Source organism: Diabrotica virgifera, chromosome 4, assembly GCF_917563875.1.
Source record: "Diabrotica virgifera virgifera chromosome 4, PGI_DIABVI_V3a".
Taxonomy (NCBI): domain Eukaryota; kingdom Metazoa; phylum Arthropoda; class Insecta; order Coleoptera; family Chrysomelidae; genus Diabrotica; species Diabrotica virgifera.
The window spans coordinates 27,752,737-27,768,000 of NC_065446.1; the positions used below are offsets into that span (position 1 = coordinate 27,752,737).

The window sequence follows — 15,264 nt, forward strand, 5'->3', positions numbered from 1 at the left end:
CTACACAATTAACAAAAAAACAAAACCAAACAGGATATTCTTTACAAATTTGTCAATATTCAAGGTAAACATTAGATACGCCATGACCACCCCCCTTAACTATGTCTATGGCCATGTCAGTTTAGCCATCCACCGGCCACCACTGACAGTTCATTGGAATCCCTAATTTGTGTAGAATGTAAACATACAACCCAGTGACGTCACGACGCGTTTTGGGGTGGCTGGTATAAGTTGAATTTTTAGTCGTCTTTAGGGGCCAAATGAAAGACAAACAAAACTTTTTTATTTTTGATACAGCTTCTAAATTATGTTCTGTTGTGATTTATACCATTTTTTTCGAATTTAAAATTTTATGCAAGTTCCCTATTGTTCTAAATTCAACGGTTCCGGAGTTATGGAGAGTGTAAAATGGAGGTTTTCAATATTCTTTATATTGTTTGGAAAAATTATAATATTTTTACTGAAGAAACTAAAGTTTTTTTATGTTTTTCGTCAATATTTCTAAAACTATGCGATTGAGCATGAACAATACTTTATATAAAAATGTTCCGCATTAAAAAAAGGTCCTATGCATAATCCTTCTAAAATGAACGGTTCCAAAGTTACAGAGGTAGTAGATATAGTATAATTGGTCCAAAAAAGGCCTAACCCCGTCATCCCAAATTAAAGTTTTCCTCCAACACCAAATTGTTCTATATGGTCCACATATTGTTCAGTAAAAAGTTACACCATTTTGAGCGTCGGGTTAGGGGGAGAGGGGAGAAGAAAAGTTGGTAAATTAGTAGTTTTTCACGTTTTTCGTCAATATTTATAAACCTAAGCGGTTTAGCGTGAACAATATTTTCAATATAAAAATGTTTTACATTAAATTTGAAACTTCTAAATTCAACTGTTCCGGAGTTACGGAGGGGGTAAAATGGAGGTTTTCAATATTCTTTATATTGTTTGGAAAAATTATAATATTTTTACTGAAGAAACTAATGTTTTTAAGAGGATTGTGTTTTCTAAATATAATTTGCTATTTCATTGGCCGGTGGTATGTTACTGATAAGCCCTTGAAGGAACGTCAACCTCACCAAGAGGCTTCTACAGGCCTAGGCCATATAAATATCTGGTACGGAGAAACCCAATCTGAACTTTTTATGGACAATGTCGCATGAATATCTTTCCAACAGTAAAATGTTCCGTTCAAATTTAGTGTAGAACATTTTTGTATAGAATACTGTTCACGCTAAACCGCTTAGGTTTAGAGCAGTGATTCCCAAAGTGGTCCAGCCACTTTGAGGCCACGAGGGACTTAACGGGGGTCTACGTTGGCGTGAAATAAAAATGGGAGTTCACAAGTTGTAAGTGGGTGTCCACGAAAATTTAATAGTGATTTGGTATTTATTTAAACAAATTTCCATTTTTTTTCGTAATATATCAATGGAAATCAATGGAAAAAATAATGTTTTAATAGTAGGGACACAAAAATGTCATTATAATGCATTATAATAAATTATTTAGATTAAAAATTTTTATTTTTGTGTAGAAAACGTTAAAATACCGTTTTTTAGGTTTTGCTCCATTTCCAAAAAACATGTAGTTCGATTTGACTAAAAATTTGCCCACAGATAGCCAAAACACAGGACTTGTAGTTAAAATTTTTTTTAAATTTTACAATATAAAAAAACTCGTGAAATAATGTCAGAGTCAAAAATATAGGCGTCTACTTTAAGTACAATTAACTCGGAAAATATCGACCGTACGAAAAAAATGGTTAAAAAAATTGTAATAATTATTGTAAACACGATTTATTTGAAACAATTTCAGTTCCTAAAATTTTTATCGAACAGTTGAAAATGGCGGAGCTATTGAACAAAAACCACTGCTATCAAACCAATCAGGTCTTATGCTCGCGCCTTTACCGCATACGTACTACCTGAAATATTGATTTTAGCAAAAAAATGAAAGATATTAAAATTGTTTTGTATAGGTACATTTTTGTTATAGAACTAATAATAAACGAGATAATTCAATAATTATGCTCTAATTGTCACTATTTCTCCCGATAACTCGGAAAATATCGACGGCACAAAAAATTTATAATAAAAGAAATTACTTATAGTAAATCATATTTTCAACAATTTCAGTGCTTACACTTTTTGTCGGAAAGTTAAAAATGGCGGAGATATTGAGCAAAAACGGTTCTCCTTTAAAATCAAGATGGCGGCTAACGCAACGGCAGAATTAATTCGCGATTTTAAATTTAAACTACTATTGATCCCCTATAAAGCTTAAAAAAATAGAATCTTGCTTGGGTAGCTCGGCATGCAAGATCAGATGCTAACCCGATTGGACTACATGATTTTGTAGAATGTAAACATACAACCCCGTGACGTCACGACGCGTTTTGGGGTGGCTGGTATAAGTTGAATTTTTAGTCGTCTTTATGGGCCAAACGAAAGACAAACAAACCTTTTTTATTTTTGATACAGGTTCTAAATTATGTTCTGTTGTGATTTATACCATTTTTTCGAATTTAAAATTTTATGCAAGTTCCCTATTAAATGTGTGGCAGGTTGCTATGGCAATGAATCATTTATCATACCCGGGTGCCAATTTTTAATAGTAATCGTTCAGGTGCGTTTGTTCAGGGCACTGGAAACCGGTTGTAACATGTAACTCTGGTATTAAAAAGGTCTTTACTTACATGGTAAACATTGTCAACTAAATTTCCCAAGAACCAAATACAGAGAACTACGAAACTCCTTTTACAATAAATTATTGCACCGATTGTTTTTTTTTATTTTAAATTGAACTGGACACAGAAAAGGATACTGCAATTCCAAATCAAAAGGTTATGTTGATTTTTATACATTCTTTACTATTAAGTTACATTTGTAGTTAACATGTACCAATAATTACTAGTTTATAATTATTTTAGGGGCGTATAGAAGATGAAGGAACCTTTAATTTTGTAGCAAAAAGTGACAATGTTTATGCAAAGCTTCTAACTGCTGAGCCAGAAAATGTAGAAGAAAAGAAACAAGACAGATTTAAATATACTAGGCAACTATCAATAAGAGTAAGTGTATCACTGAATTTACTTAAATTAAAAGAGTAATGAATTTATACGCACAGTTTTTTTTTTAATTAATAAAAATATTAAGTAATATAAAAATATTAGTAGGTACACGTAAAAAATTACTTTTTGCACGATTGATCATTTTTGACTGTTTACCATGACAGATTTTACGTCAGTAGGTGACATTTACTAGCAACTCGACGGTAAGTAATCCAACTCGACGGTAAGTACTCCAACTCGACGGTAAGTAATTCACTTACCGTCGAGTTAAAAAATCTCTTAATTTTAATTTATTTTGCAGAATTTCTAAATATGGAATTTTATCGTCTGGTTTATTAACGACTGTAAAAGTACGCTGGATGTTCGTTTTTGTATTGGGTACTTTTACAATCATTAAACCATCGGTTTGTTAGATGTCATTCATAGTAATATTATATAACTCTTCTCTTCTACAGGCACCAGATATTCCCAATATCATTGCGACCTACAAATTAGGAAAAAATCTTCATTAGAGTATTTCTTTTACCTAAACTAGCTTATATTACCTTGTGAACTAGAAATTCTTCATCCGGTGCTTCCATCAGAAATTTTTCAAATTGCTCCCGTGTAAAAATGCTCGCTTTCTTAGGCCTATAGCCAACATTTTTTCTCTTCAAATACGCGATCAAAGTTGAAAACTTGGAAATATCAATGCCATCATAAAGAAAAACGGTGGATTTAATCATTGAATATTCTGCCCAGAGGCTTCCAGGAGCTTTCAACTGCATATGTCTTTGAACGAAATATGCCAATAGAGTATTTTCTTCGATTCTTAAATTCTTGCCTTCGCACCATTTTTTAAAACTTTGGTAGGTATTTTGATAACGGATTTTGGATTTTTCGGGAATAATTGCGGAACACCCTTCTTCCCAAGCCCGTTCAATTTCTTCAAATTCACTTTCGCTCATATTTTAATTTATAATAATCAAAATTGTACTTAAAATTATTGACAACTAAATAAAAACTCAATTCTCCATTGTTGTTATGCACCCTAGTTACTACCTAACAACCAAAATATCTATCTTGATAAAATGAATGAAACTAGTCAATATGACGAAAATGTTTAATTTTATAATTTATAATGGTATCAATCGTGCAAAAAACATTATAAAGCAAGAAACCCATTATGAACAGCCAGCACGGCACAGCCCGGCACGGCACAGGACAGTCCAAATTCATTTGTATAGTTTTAAATGCAACGTAACCCATTATGAGCAGCCAGCCCGGCCCGGCACAGGCCAGCACGCAAACGGAACGGCCGAAATTCTCCGAGTAGAATAAAATCCGTTGGAGTCGAACGGCCAGTCGGCGCCAGTGTGTCATAATTGTTATACAATATTATATTGTTGATTTTTTAATTGAAAGCGCGTTGTTTCTTTTGAAATAATATGGACGAACTTTTAATTGAGAGTGTCAGAGAATACCCATTTTTGTATGATGCATCGGACCCAGGTTATCACGATAGCAAGAAAAAGGACAATGCATGGGTACAAAAATATCCGAACATGTTGATCAATGGACAAGTACGTACATTATCTTTTAACCATGAATTCGTTTTTTTAACATGATGCATATTCATTAAAATTGTGTAGTTTATGTCTTTAAAAACTTTTATTTTACGATAGTTTTTAAAATATATCATAGATGACATGATGCGTTTCTAAAATAAAATTAAAACAATACATAACATTTTTCTCCTATATAGAGATGGGCTAAATTATGGAATAAATTCATTTTCTCTAAAATGGACGGCTTTGGAGAAAAATCCCGAAACACGTCGATTTTTATTTTTAAATTACAATTTTTTGGCATATATTTCATACTAGTGACGTTATCCATCTGAGCGTGATGACGTAATCTATGATTATTTTAAATGGGAATATGGGTCGTGTGGCATCTCATTTGTGGCCAAAAAATACTTTTTTAATTAAATTAATTGACGAAAAAAGAAGAATGTATGCAATTTATTTAACTCAAAATACTTTCTAATCATGTCAGAAAATAGAAAAAATGTTTATTTGGCAAAAAACATTGCTTTTCGCTTAAATTAAATGTTCAAACTGTCAAGAGGTAGGTGGGAGGCTGTTTGTGATTTAATTTAAGTGAAACGAAATGTTTATTTGTGAAATAAACATTTTTTTCTATTTACTGACAGCAGTACAATGTATTTTGAGTTAAATAAATTACATACATTCTTCTTTTTGCGTCAATTAATGTAATTTAAAAATTATTGTTTTGGCCACCCTGTATAAATAATGATATTATTGTTTATATTGATGCCATATGATGATGATGTATAAATGAGATGCCACACAACCCCTATTCACATTAAAAAAATCATCGATTACATCATTAAGCTCAGACGAATGACGTCTCTAGTATGAAATACAGTGGAACCTCGATTATCCGTCAGGGCACCGGACCAAGGGTATGACGGATAATCGAGAAGACGGTTAACAGGAACATTAAAAAAATAAAAATCATACTGTTATGGTGACACACAGATATTAACTAATAATTTGTGTGATGTACATTTTTATTTTCGGCTTGCGATTCTAAAAATAGAACTCTAAAAGTATGGTATCATTTATCATTACCTATTTAAATTGAAATTTAATCCAGAGCCCTGAATAAGAACAAAAATTATTTACATAAAAAAATGCGGTGATGGCATAACTGCACGTGTACATTTCAATGAATTTCGTTTGGCTTATCGCAATGCTCAAACAAAATGAATTGATGAATCAATTTTTACTTGTGTATACAATATAACTTAATGGACCCTGACGGTTAACAGAGGTGACGGATAATCGAGGTTCCACTGTATATGCCAAAAAATTGTAATTTAAAAGTAAAAATCGACCTGTTTTGGTATTTTCTTCCAAAGCCGTCCATTTTAGAGAAAATGAATTTATTCGATAATTTAGCCCCTCTCTGTACATATTTTATTAATAAAAATACATTATCATTTATGGCAAATGATCATTTTTCCGGTGCCGTGCCGCGCTGGCCGTTACAAATGGGTTTTTGGACGGGCCGGCCTGTGCTGTGCCGTGCCGGGCTGTGCCGTGCTGGCCGTTCATAACGGGTTTCTTCCTTGGTAACCGATCTCAGACAATAATTGGAGTCGTCGCTCCGCTTCTCCTCCAAATAATTATTGTCTTCGATCGGTATAAAACCCTTACCGTTCTCCATACTTAATATACTATTTTACGCTACGAAATTTATAAATTTAGTGTCTACAGTGCTTTTTGATGTTACATATAAAAAAACCATTGACAATTTTTATTTTCAATGTTTTCCTTATTAAATTCGTTAATAATTAGATACTTTTACAAAACTTTGCTTTTAGAGTCAAAAGGATTCAATGGCAAGTGTAGTTAGTAATTTAAGTATTGCGGATAGTCTCCTATCAAATAATATCGACTTTAAAAAAGAAGAAGCCGAAAAAGAACAAGAGTTTCAAGTCAAAGACCTTCAGGAAAAATCATCAAAAGATGCAGTGAATGGCTCTCTGTTATTTAAATATATGTTGGCAGGTTCTAATACATTTGCTGTTTTAATATGCGTTATGTTATATATAGGTAAGTAAAAATAACTTGCCTTTGTAACTTTACATTTACATTTTACTATCCGTTACAAGATAATTCGGATGGAATTCCCCAGATTATTTTGTGCTTATATAAGCAAATCAAGTGAAATTTAAGTATACTCGTAGACAAATTAGTGGCGGTCTCAAGGGGGGGCGATCGCCCCCCCCCCCCAGAAAGCTTAGTTTTCTGAAAAATTGAGAAGTTAATATACATATTAATCCGAAGTGTGAGATCGAACTAATGCATTGCTATTATTGGACAAAATAATCTAACAGTGTGAAAACATCCGTAGACAGATTATTTTAATAGCCTACGGTTAGTTTTGATATAACGTAACAACATCAAATACGGTACAGTGACGTTTCTGTAATGTTATCGTTGAAGTCACAGTGGCAGTGGCAACACTGTATAAATCACAGAGAATAGAACAAATCTTCTTCAGTCAGACGTTGCTTGCTAGCCTTGCTAGTTGCTACATATTGGCCGTGTATCAATGCCTGGCAAAGTCGAAGGGCTATAAGTGTCAGTTTGCTAGAGGCTAGCTTTTTTATTTTTTATCATAGTGTAAAACTGTTTCCACTCATACTAATTGTAATAATAATAAGTGATTTTCCTTTTTCTTCGTTCGTCACAACCACTAAGTGACAGTCAGTCCATATTCGGTCCATCAACTGTTCAAATGAATAAAATGCCTTTAAAACTCTCAAAATCTTGCCATATTTTTAAAAAATTTCCGGACCCCCTTTCCGGCTGGGGGGCTGCACCCCCAGACCCCCCTGCAACAGACCATCGCCCCTCCCAAAATCTGACTCTGAGACCGCCACTGAGACAAATCATTATCACAAAATAAATATAAAATAGGTATTTTAATTTTTGTGAAAGAAAATGCATGCTTTAAAGCGATTCTTCATAAATAACTCAAAAACTGTAAGTTTTTACAAAAAAGTTTTTATAACTAAAATTGAAGCTCATAAAAAATATAATAAATTGCTTACTTGAAAAACCCTTTAGTGTTAATTTAAAGTAAGTTATTGGTAATTAAATGTATATTTTTTTCTGCGACTGTTCAAATCTAAGGATTCAAGCTTAAATAACGGGAAAGAGATGCATTTTATAACACTTAGGTACTAAATACTTGTCAAAGTACTTAGAAATACCTATCAAAAATGAGCTCCAGAAAAAGTTGATAGCATCAAAATTTATACTTATAAAGTATACAGCTATAAAACTGTATTACATTTATGCCTGGTTGCACCAACAGATCTTAAGCTCCAGCTTAGCTAAGCTCTACTTATAGATAGGGCCTCCTATCGTTGCACCGTAATTTTAGGTTCTTACCTTATTATCAATTATATCTATTATTCTATTATGGTATTCTTATTGTAATATATTATAATTATATTATATTAATTCTTATGATATTCTCGACAAGCTTAAGAGCTGTTGGTGCAACCGGGCATTAATCTTTCAAATACTTTATTTTTTTAGATCATATTTAAGATAATAACTCCAACAATACTCGATTGGCGTAAAAAATGATAGATAACGAAATTTGAGTTTTTTTTATTAGCAAAGATTTTACTTGTCTTTTGATTTACGTATGAATCAAAATAACGAAGATAGAAACGTTTAAGCCTAAATTTTACTACGAGAACAATGTAACTGGAGCCCTTTAACCTATTATACTAAAAAATAAAGTATTTGAAAGATTAAGCCGGTACTTTATGTCTCGGTTGACAGCCGGTTAGTTAACCGGAGTTTAATCGGGACCTCTTTAGGGTCTCTTGCGTTGTAATAAATGCAATTACAAGTATTATTATGATTATAAATAAGAATAATAATAATAATTATAATTGCATTTATTACAACGCAAGAGACGCTAAAGAGGTCACGATTAAACCCCGGTGAACTAAGCTGTTAATCGAGACATAAAGTATCGGGCCTAAATGTAATACAGTTTTATAGCTCTTGAAATTGCCTTTCAAATAGTTGGATGTGCCTGATATAAAAATTAACAGAGTGATTAAAGAAAAATCATTTTTTTTTGTAAAAATTTTTGGAGTATAAATTTTGATGCTATCAACTTTTTCTGGAGCTCATTTGATAGGTATTTCTAGGTACTTTGACAAGTATTTAGTAAGTGTTATAAAATGCATCTCTTTTCCGTTAATTAAGCTTGAATCCTTAGATTTGAATAGTCGCAGAAAAAACTATACATTTAATTACCTAAAATGATGTTGGATAATCGAGTACAAATATAAAAATAAATAAGCAAAATCATTGGCTAATACTCGTAAAGTGAATGTGAATTTAGTTGGAAATATATAAAATGATGAAGGGTAATCATTCCATACATTTCTGTGCAACTATATACACCGGTGTTTCGGCCTATTTGGGCTTCGTCAGTATAGTGTAGCAAGTCAAAAAAGTTGTTTGTTAACTTGTAAAAGGATTACTACAGGAGCAAGGTTACCATTTTTGGTCAGATTGTTAGAAGACCTGCAGTCGCAAGGCTACAACTAACATTGCCAAGGAGGTAAGGCTACCTGAGGAAATGAAAAGCCATAACATTATTAAATAAAATGATGTTGGATAATCGAGTACAAATATAAAAATAAATAAGCAAAATCATTGGCTAATACTCGTAAAGTGAATGTGAATTTAGTTGGAAATATATAAAATGATGAAGGGTCATCATTCCATACATTTCTGTACAACTATATACACCGGTGTTTCGGCCTATTTGGGCTTCGTCAGTATAGTGTAGCAAGTTAAAAAAAGTTGTTTGTTAACTTGTAAAAGGATTACTACAGGAGCAAGGTTACCATTTTTGGTCAGATTGTTAGAAGACCTGCAGTCGCAAGGCTACAACTAACATTGCCAAGGAGGTAAGGCTACCTGAGGAAATGAAAAGCCATAACATTATTAAATAAAATGATGTTGGATAATCGAGTACAAATATAAAAATAAATAAGCAAAATCATTGGCTAATACTCGTAAAGTGAATGTGAATTTAGTTGGAAATATATAAAATGATGAAGGGTCATCATTCCATACATTTCTGTACAACTATATACACGGGTGTTTCGGCCTATTTGGGCTTCGTAAGTATAGTGTAGCAAGTTAAAAAAGTTGTTTGTTAACTTGTAAAAGGATTACTACAGGAGCAAGGTTACCATTTTTGGTCAGATTGTTAGAAGACCTGCAGTCGCAAGGCTACAACTAACATTGCCAAGGAGGTAAGGCTACCTGAGGAAATGAAAAGCCATAACATTATTAAATAAAATGATGTTGGATAATCGAGTACAAATATAAAAATAAATAAGTAAAATCATTGGCTAATACTCGTAAAGTGAATGTGAATTTAGTTGGAAATATATAAACTGGAAATATGTAAAAAGGCTTTTCATTTCCTCAGGTAGCCTTACCTCCTCCTCCTTGGCAATGTTAGTTGTAGCCTTGCGACTGCAGGTCTTCTAACAATCTGACCAAAAATGGTAACCTTGCTCCTGTAGTAATCCTTTTACAAGTTAACAAACAACTTTTTTAACTTGCTACACTATACTGACGAAGCCCAAATAGGCCGAAACACCGGTGTATATAGTTGCACAGAAATGTATGGAATGATGGCCCTTCATCATTTTATATATTTCCAACTAAATTCACATTCACTTTACGAGTATTAGCCAATGATTTTGCTTATTTACATTTAATTACCTATAACTTACTTTAAATTTACATTAAAGGGTTTTTCAAGTCAGCAATTTATTATATTTTTTATTAGCTTCAATTTTAGTGATGAAAACTTGTTTGTAAAAACTTACAGTTTTTAAGTTATTTATGAAAAATCGCTTTAAAGCATGCATTTTCTTTCACAATAATTAAAATATTTGATCTTTAATAACTCAAAAAGTATTGATTTATTTTAATAACATTATATAACACATTTTGCTTAGAATTTGTCCCTCTCTTGATTTGTGGGGTTATTTTTAATAAAGTAATTTTCACCCCCGAGAAGGGATGACATACACCCCCGTGTAAGTTGTTATTGTTAATTTTGTTTCTTGAAATATCCTCTATCCGCTCACCAATTTCAATCCTGAAAATGAATGGAGATTTACCGAAATCGAAGGTCATAGTTGATTTTTACCTTCAGTGGCTGCACTGTAGAAAGAAAATAGCAATTCAATAATTGAGATGCGTATATTTTGCGAGCTCATAAATTATTAAACGATATGTAGTCGCCAAAATAATTAATTTAAATTATTTTAAGTACAACTCTCTCTTAAGCCGGGAATATGGGATGGTTTTCTTGCGAAGGGGTTGTAGCTCAATAATCGAAAGGCGCGTGATTTAAGAGTTTTTTCTTAGAATATAAGCTATACGAATTAAACTACTATCAACTTTTTGTAAAAACTTAGTTTTTCAGTGAATTACGAAAAACCGCTTCAAAACATGCATTTCTTCACGAATAATTAAAATCTTTGATCTGTAATAACTTAAAAAGTATTGACTTATTTTAATAACTTTATATAATAAATTTTGCTTATAATTTGTTCTTTTATTAATTTGTGCAGTTATTTTTATAAAATAATTTTCACCCCCGAGAGGGGGCGGTATCCATCCTCAGGGTAAAGGCGCAAGGTGGTACCATGTCACCTTTGTTTCTTGAGGTATCCTCTAACCACTTACCAATTTTCGTAAAAATCGATGAAGATTCACCGAAATTGAAGGTAATCGTTGATTTTTACCTTCAGTGACTGCACTATACAAAATAAATTGCAATTTACTGATCTAAATGCGCCTAATTTGGGAGCTTATAAATTATTAAATGATATGTAGTCGCCAAATAATTAATTTAATGCATTTTAAGTACAACTTTCTCTTAAGCCGGGAAGATAGGGTGGTTTTCTTGCGAAGGGGTTGTAGCTCAATAATCGAAATGCACGTGATTTAATAGTTTATTCTTAGAGTATATAAGCTATAGGAATTATATCCGCAATACGATATATTTTAAGTTTTCTCAGCATTTTTCTCTTAAGTTAAATCAATTAAATGGTTGTTTGGGGGTGAAGGGGATGAGCTCAAAAATCGAAACTATATAATTTCAAGAGCTCATAAATAGCTCGTAATTCTGCAGCAAAAGTCGATTCAATATTCCTATTTTTAAGTAGTGGGGGGGGCTGAGTCAGCCCTCCCACTAAAATATTAAATTCCTGCTCAGTGGAACGAGCTCAAAATTTTTAGTTTGCCGAATATGAAAGCTCATAAATAGCTCATAAATCAGGGCTATTTGTTTTTTAATTTTTGTAAGTGGGGGGCAGCTCAACACGGGTGAATTATAATATGCTACCTCCGTGACTTTGGAACCTTTCGTTTTAGAAGGATTATGCATAGGACCTTTTTTGTTTAAAATTTAATGTAGAACATTTTTGTATAGAACATTGTTCACGGTAAACCGCATAGTTTTAGAAATATTGAAGAAAACTTAAACAACTCCTAATTTACCGGTTTCTCCCCACCTTCCCCCCAAACCCGACGCTCAAAATGGTGTAACTTTCTACTGAACAATGGGTATGTGGACCATATAGAACAATTTGGTGTTGAAGGATAACTTTCACTTTGGATGTCTGGGTTTGGGTATTCGTGGTGTGCAAGTACTTGGGAGGGATACGTTAAACGATCGTGCGCGAATAGCGGAGAAATATTGCAAATTTCTTAAATAATTCATATTGTCAATTGAAATTGTCAAATTGACGTACATTTCATATCTACTGTCATTGAAAAAGAAAAATTATATGTTGCTCCACAATATTGATATGATATGCAATTATTATATAAAGTTAAATTTAATTAATTGTATTTTGCTTGCAGTACTGCAGTTTAATAACTAATTTTATTTACTACATACAATTGTTTACGTTTTAATAACATAACCTGAATCTTATTTTTTCTTCTTATTATTTTTTTGGGCTATGGCCTTGACAATTATCCAGTAACCAGGACCAATATAATTGGCCAATATAATTAAAGTGCGAATAAATTTGCAGAGCGTAGAAATAGGTGTCGCTTTGCCGAACTTGCACGGTCCCAATAGTTATCCCATACTATAAATCTAAATTCAATTCAATTATCTACTCTGTGATGTAAGACATACGCTAAATAAAATTAAAAAATAAATTTAACCTAATAACTAATAATTTTAATTAAAATTAATTTACAGGAACTCAATTAGCGGTTATTGGAGTGGATTACTGGCTAAGCTTTTGGGTCAATGTAGAGGAATTCCGAAACTCCACTGAGTCTCTTAATACTACTCCACCCACGTTCATTATTCCGTCCATTGAACTCACAACATATAATTGCCTTTACATCTATGGGGTCCTTTTAGGAGCTCTTTTTGTTTTGGCTATGACAAGAGCTTTCTTCTTTTATAAACTCGCCATGTGCAGCTCCAAAAAACTGCATGCGTCAATGTTTGATAATATTATTACTGCTAGAATGAGATTCTTCGATACCAATCCAGGAGGAAGAATTCTCAACAGGTTTTCTAAAGATATGGGATGTGTTGATGAACTACTACCGCTAGCAATATTGGATTCTTCACAGGTAAGGGCCCCGCAGACTACAGACTTTTTATCGGCCGATAATTTGGTCGGCTTCTTAGAGCCCCCGCAGACTGCAGACTTTTTATCGGCCGATAGTTTGGTCGGGTTGGGCTGTTAGTACTCAAGTATACCGAGCCAACTAAACAGTCGGGTTGGTGAAGAGGGCGCATACTAGCAACAGAACCGACCGACTATTCTCGAACGATTTAGTACTAAAGTTCTTATTTGACTGTTGAAGTGAGTAGTCGCACAATGCAAAAATTATCCAGAAATGTTATTATCGCTCTCATACAACGGAGGAGGAAAAACAAGAAGAGATTTCGAGAGTATTGAGTGCATCCAATTCACAGTGGAAGAAATACGACGACGGTCAAAAGTAACAGATGTGATCCAGAAGATTGCCATGTTAAAATGGAACTGAGCAGGAGACATAGGAAGAATGGAAGACAACCGTTGAACGAAGCAAATTGAGGCGACCAAGGACAAGCAAAATAATTAGAGGCAGACATCAAACAAGATGAACTGATGACATCAAGTGAATGGCTGGTCACGAATGGATACAAAAAAACAACAATCAGAATTTAATGGATACACCTAAGGCAGGCTTCCTTCTGGCGATGGATGGAATAGCTGTTGATTATGCTGATGATGAATTCTCAGTGATAGATTATTTAGTGAAAAAGTCTACACAATGTATTCTAAATTACTTGATTACCCAAAAAAAATTTTCGCCTTTCATCGGATGATCTTAGTCAGCTTCAATGAACTAGTCATGCTAATTATTGGACCATACAGTTGTCTACAATTAACGATTGTGAATTAGACGATGCCATTTTTTGCAAAATATTTAAAAATGATTCGCACGGCACAAGTATTGGACACCAAAACTAGGAGAGAATTGAACTATCGGCCGATAAACAATCGTCGTGTGTGCGGAAGTCCTAGTCAGCCAACATCGATTAAACTGTCGGCCGATAGTTGGCCGTCAAATTAGTTTGAAGGCGATCGGGAAGCACATCAAACTTTTTTATCGGCCGATACTTAATCGGTGTAATGTGTGCAACGAATATAGACGGGCGTGTCTGTTTGCGTCTATAGACCGCGATAGTCGTGACGTCAAAACGTCAAAAAAAGTTTTCCAAACACGTTGTGTCTAGGTACACGCTAAAATGTACGCAAATAAAGAAGTTAAACTTCATCAAGCTAGTGACTATTTAGCGTGGGCAGTGACTGTATATTTTGATACACGCTATTTTGATATGTTAAGGGCCGGTTGTTCGAACGCTAATCAAGAAGTTGATTATAATCAATCATTTATTGTAATCAATTTTCTTGATGGGAATCAAATCGCGACATGAAAAATACATGTAAAACACTAATCAGTTATTGATTGTAGGTAAAACAGTAATTAAAATATAGCCGCAGCTCTTAAATTATTAAAAATTGCTTATTATTATTATTGATTTGTAAGTAAAAACAAGAAATTAACATCAGAAAGAGTTTAATTATGTTTTATTTTAAATTAAAACCAAAATAATAAAATAAATCAGTCAACATAACCTCAAAATGCGACATCTGTCAGAAGTACGCTTAATCAAATATAATTGTAATTAAATATTTGATAATGATCAGTTTTGATTAGCGTTTGAACAACCGGCCCTTAGTGTTTGTTTGATAGAAAAATATTTGTTATGACCTTTAATTCTACCCATTCTACCTAACTTTTTTATTTGCGTACACGTTAGCGTATACCCTAGACACAGCGTGTTTGGAAAAATTTTGACGTTTTGACGTCACACTATCAATTATCAATATTGGTGTTGGCTATTTACGACTTGCGCACACACGACGATTGTATATCATATCGGCAGATAGTTTAGTTCGCTCCTAGCTTTGGTAATCTTTTTTGAGTAATAAAGTTATTCAGAATGTGAAAAGACAGTTTATGGTTCCTTTC

General features: G+C 33.1%; 1 protein-coding gene across 1 annotated transcript in view; it reads left to right on the forward strand.

The window, feature by feature from the left end:
- Positions 1-15,264, forward strand: part of LOC114349326 (ATP-binding cassette sub-family C member 4-like) — a 148,472-nt gene that overhangs the window by 107,935 nt on the left and 25,273 nt on the right. The window contains exons 10-12 of the mRNA XM_050648982.1: positions 2,927-3,067; positions 6,459-6,690; positions 12,923-13,308. Coding sequence (XP_050504939.1) covers positions 2,927-3,067; positions 6,459-6,690; positions 12,923-13,308 — 759 coding nt within the window. The remainder of the gene's footprint in view (positions 1-2,926; positions 3,068-6,458; positions 6,691-12,922; positions 13,309-15,264) is intronic.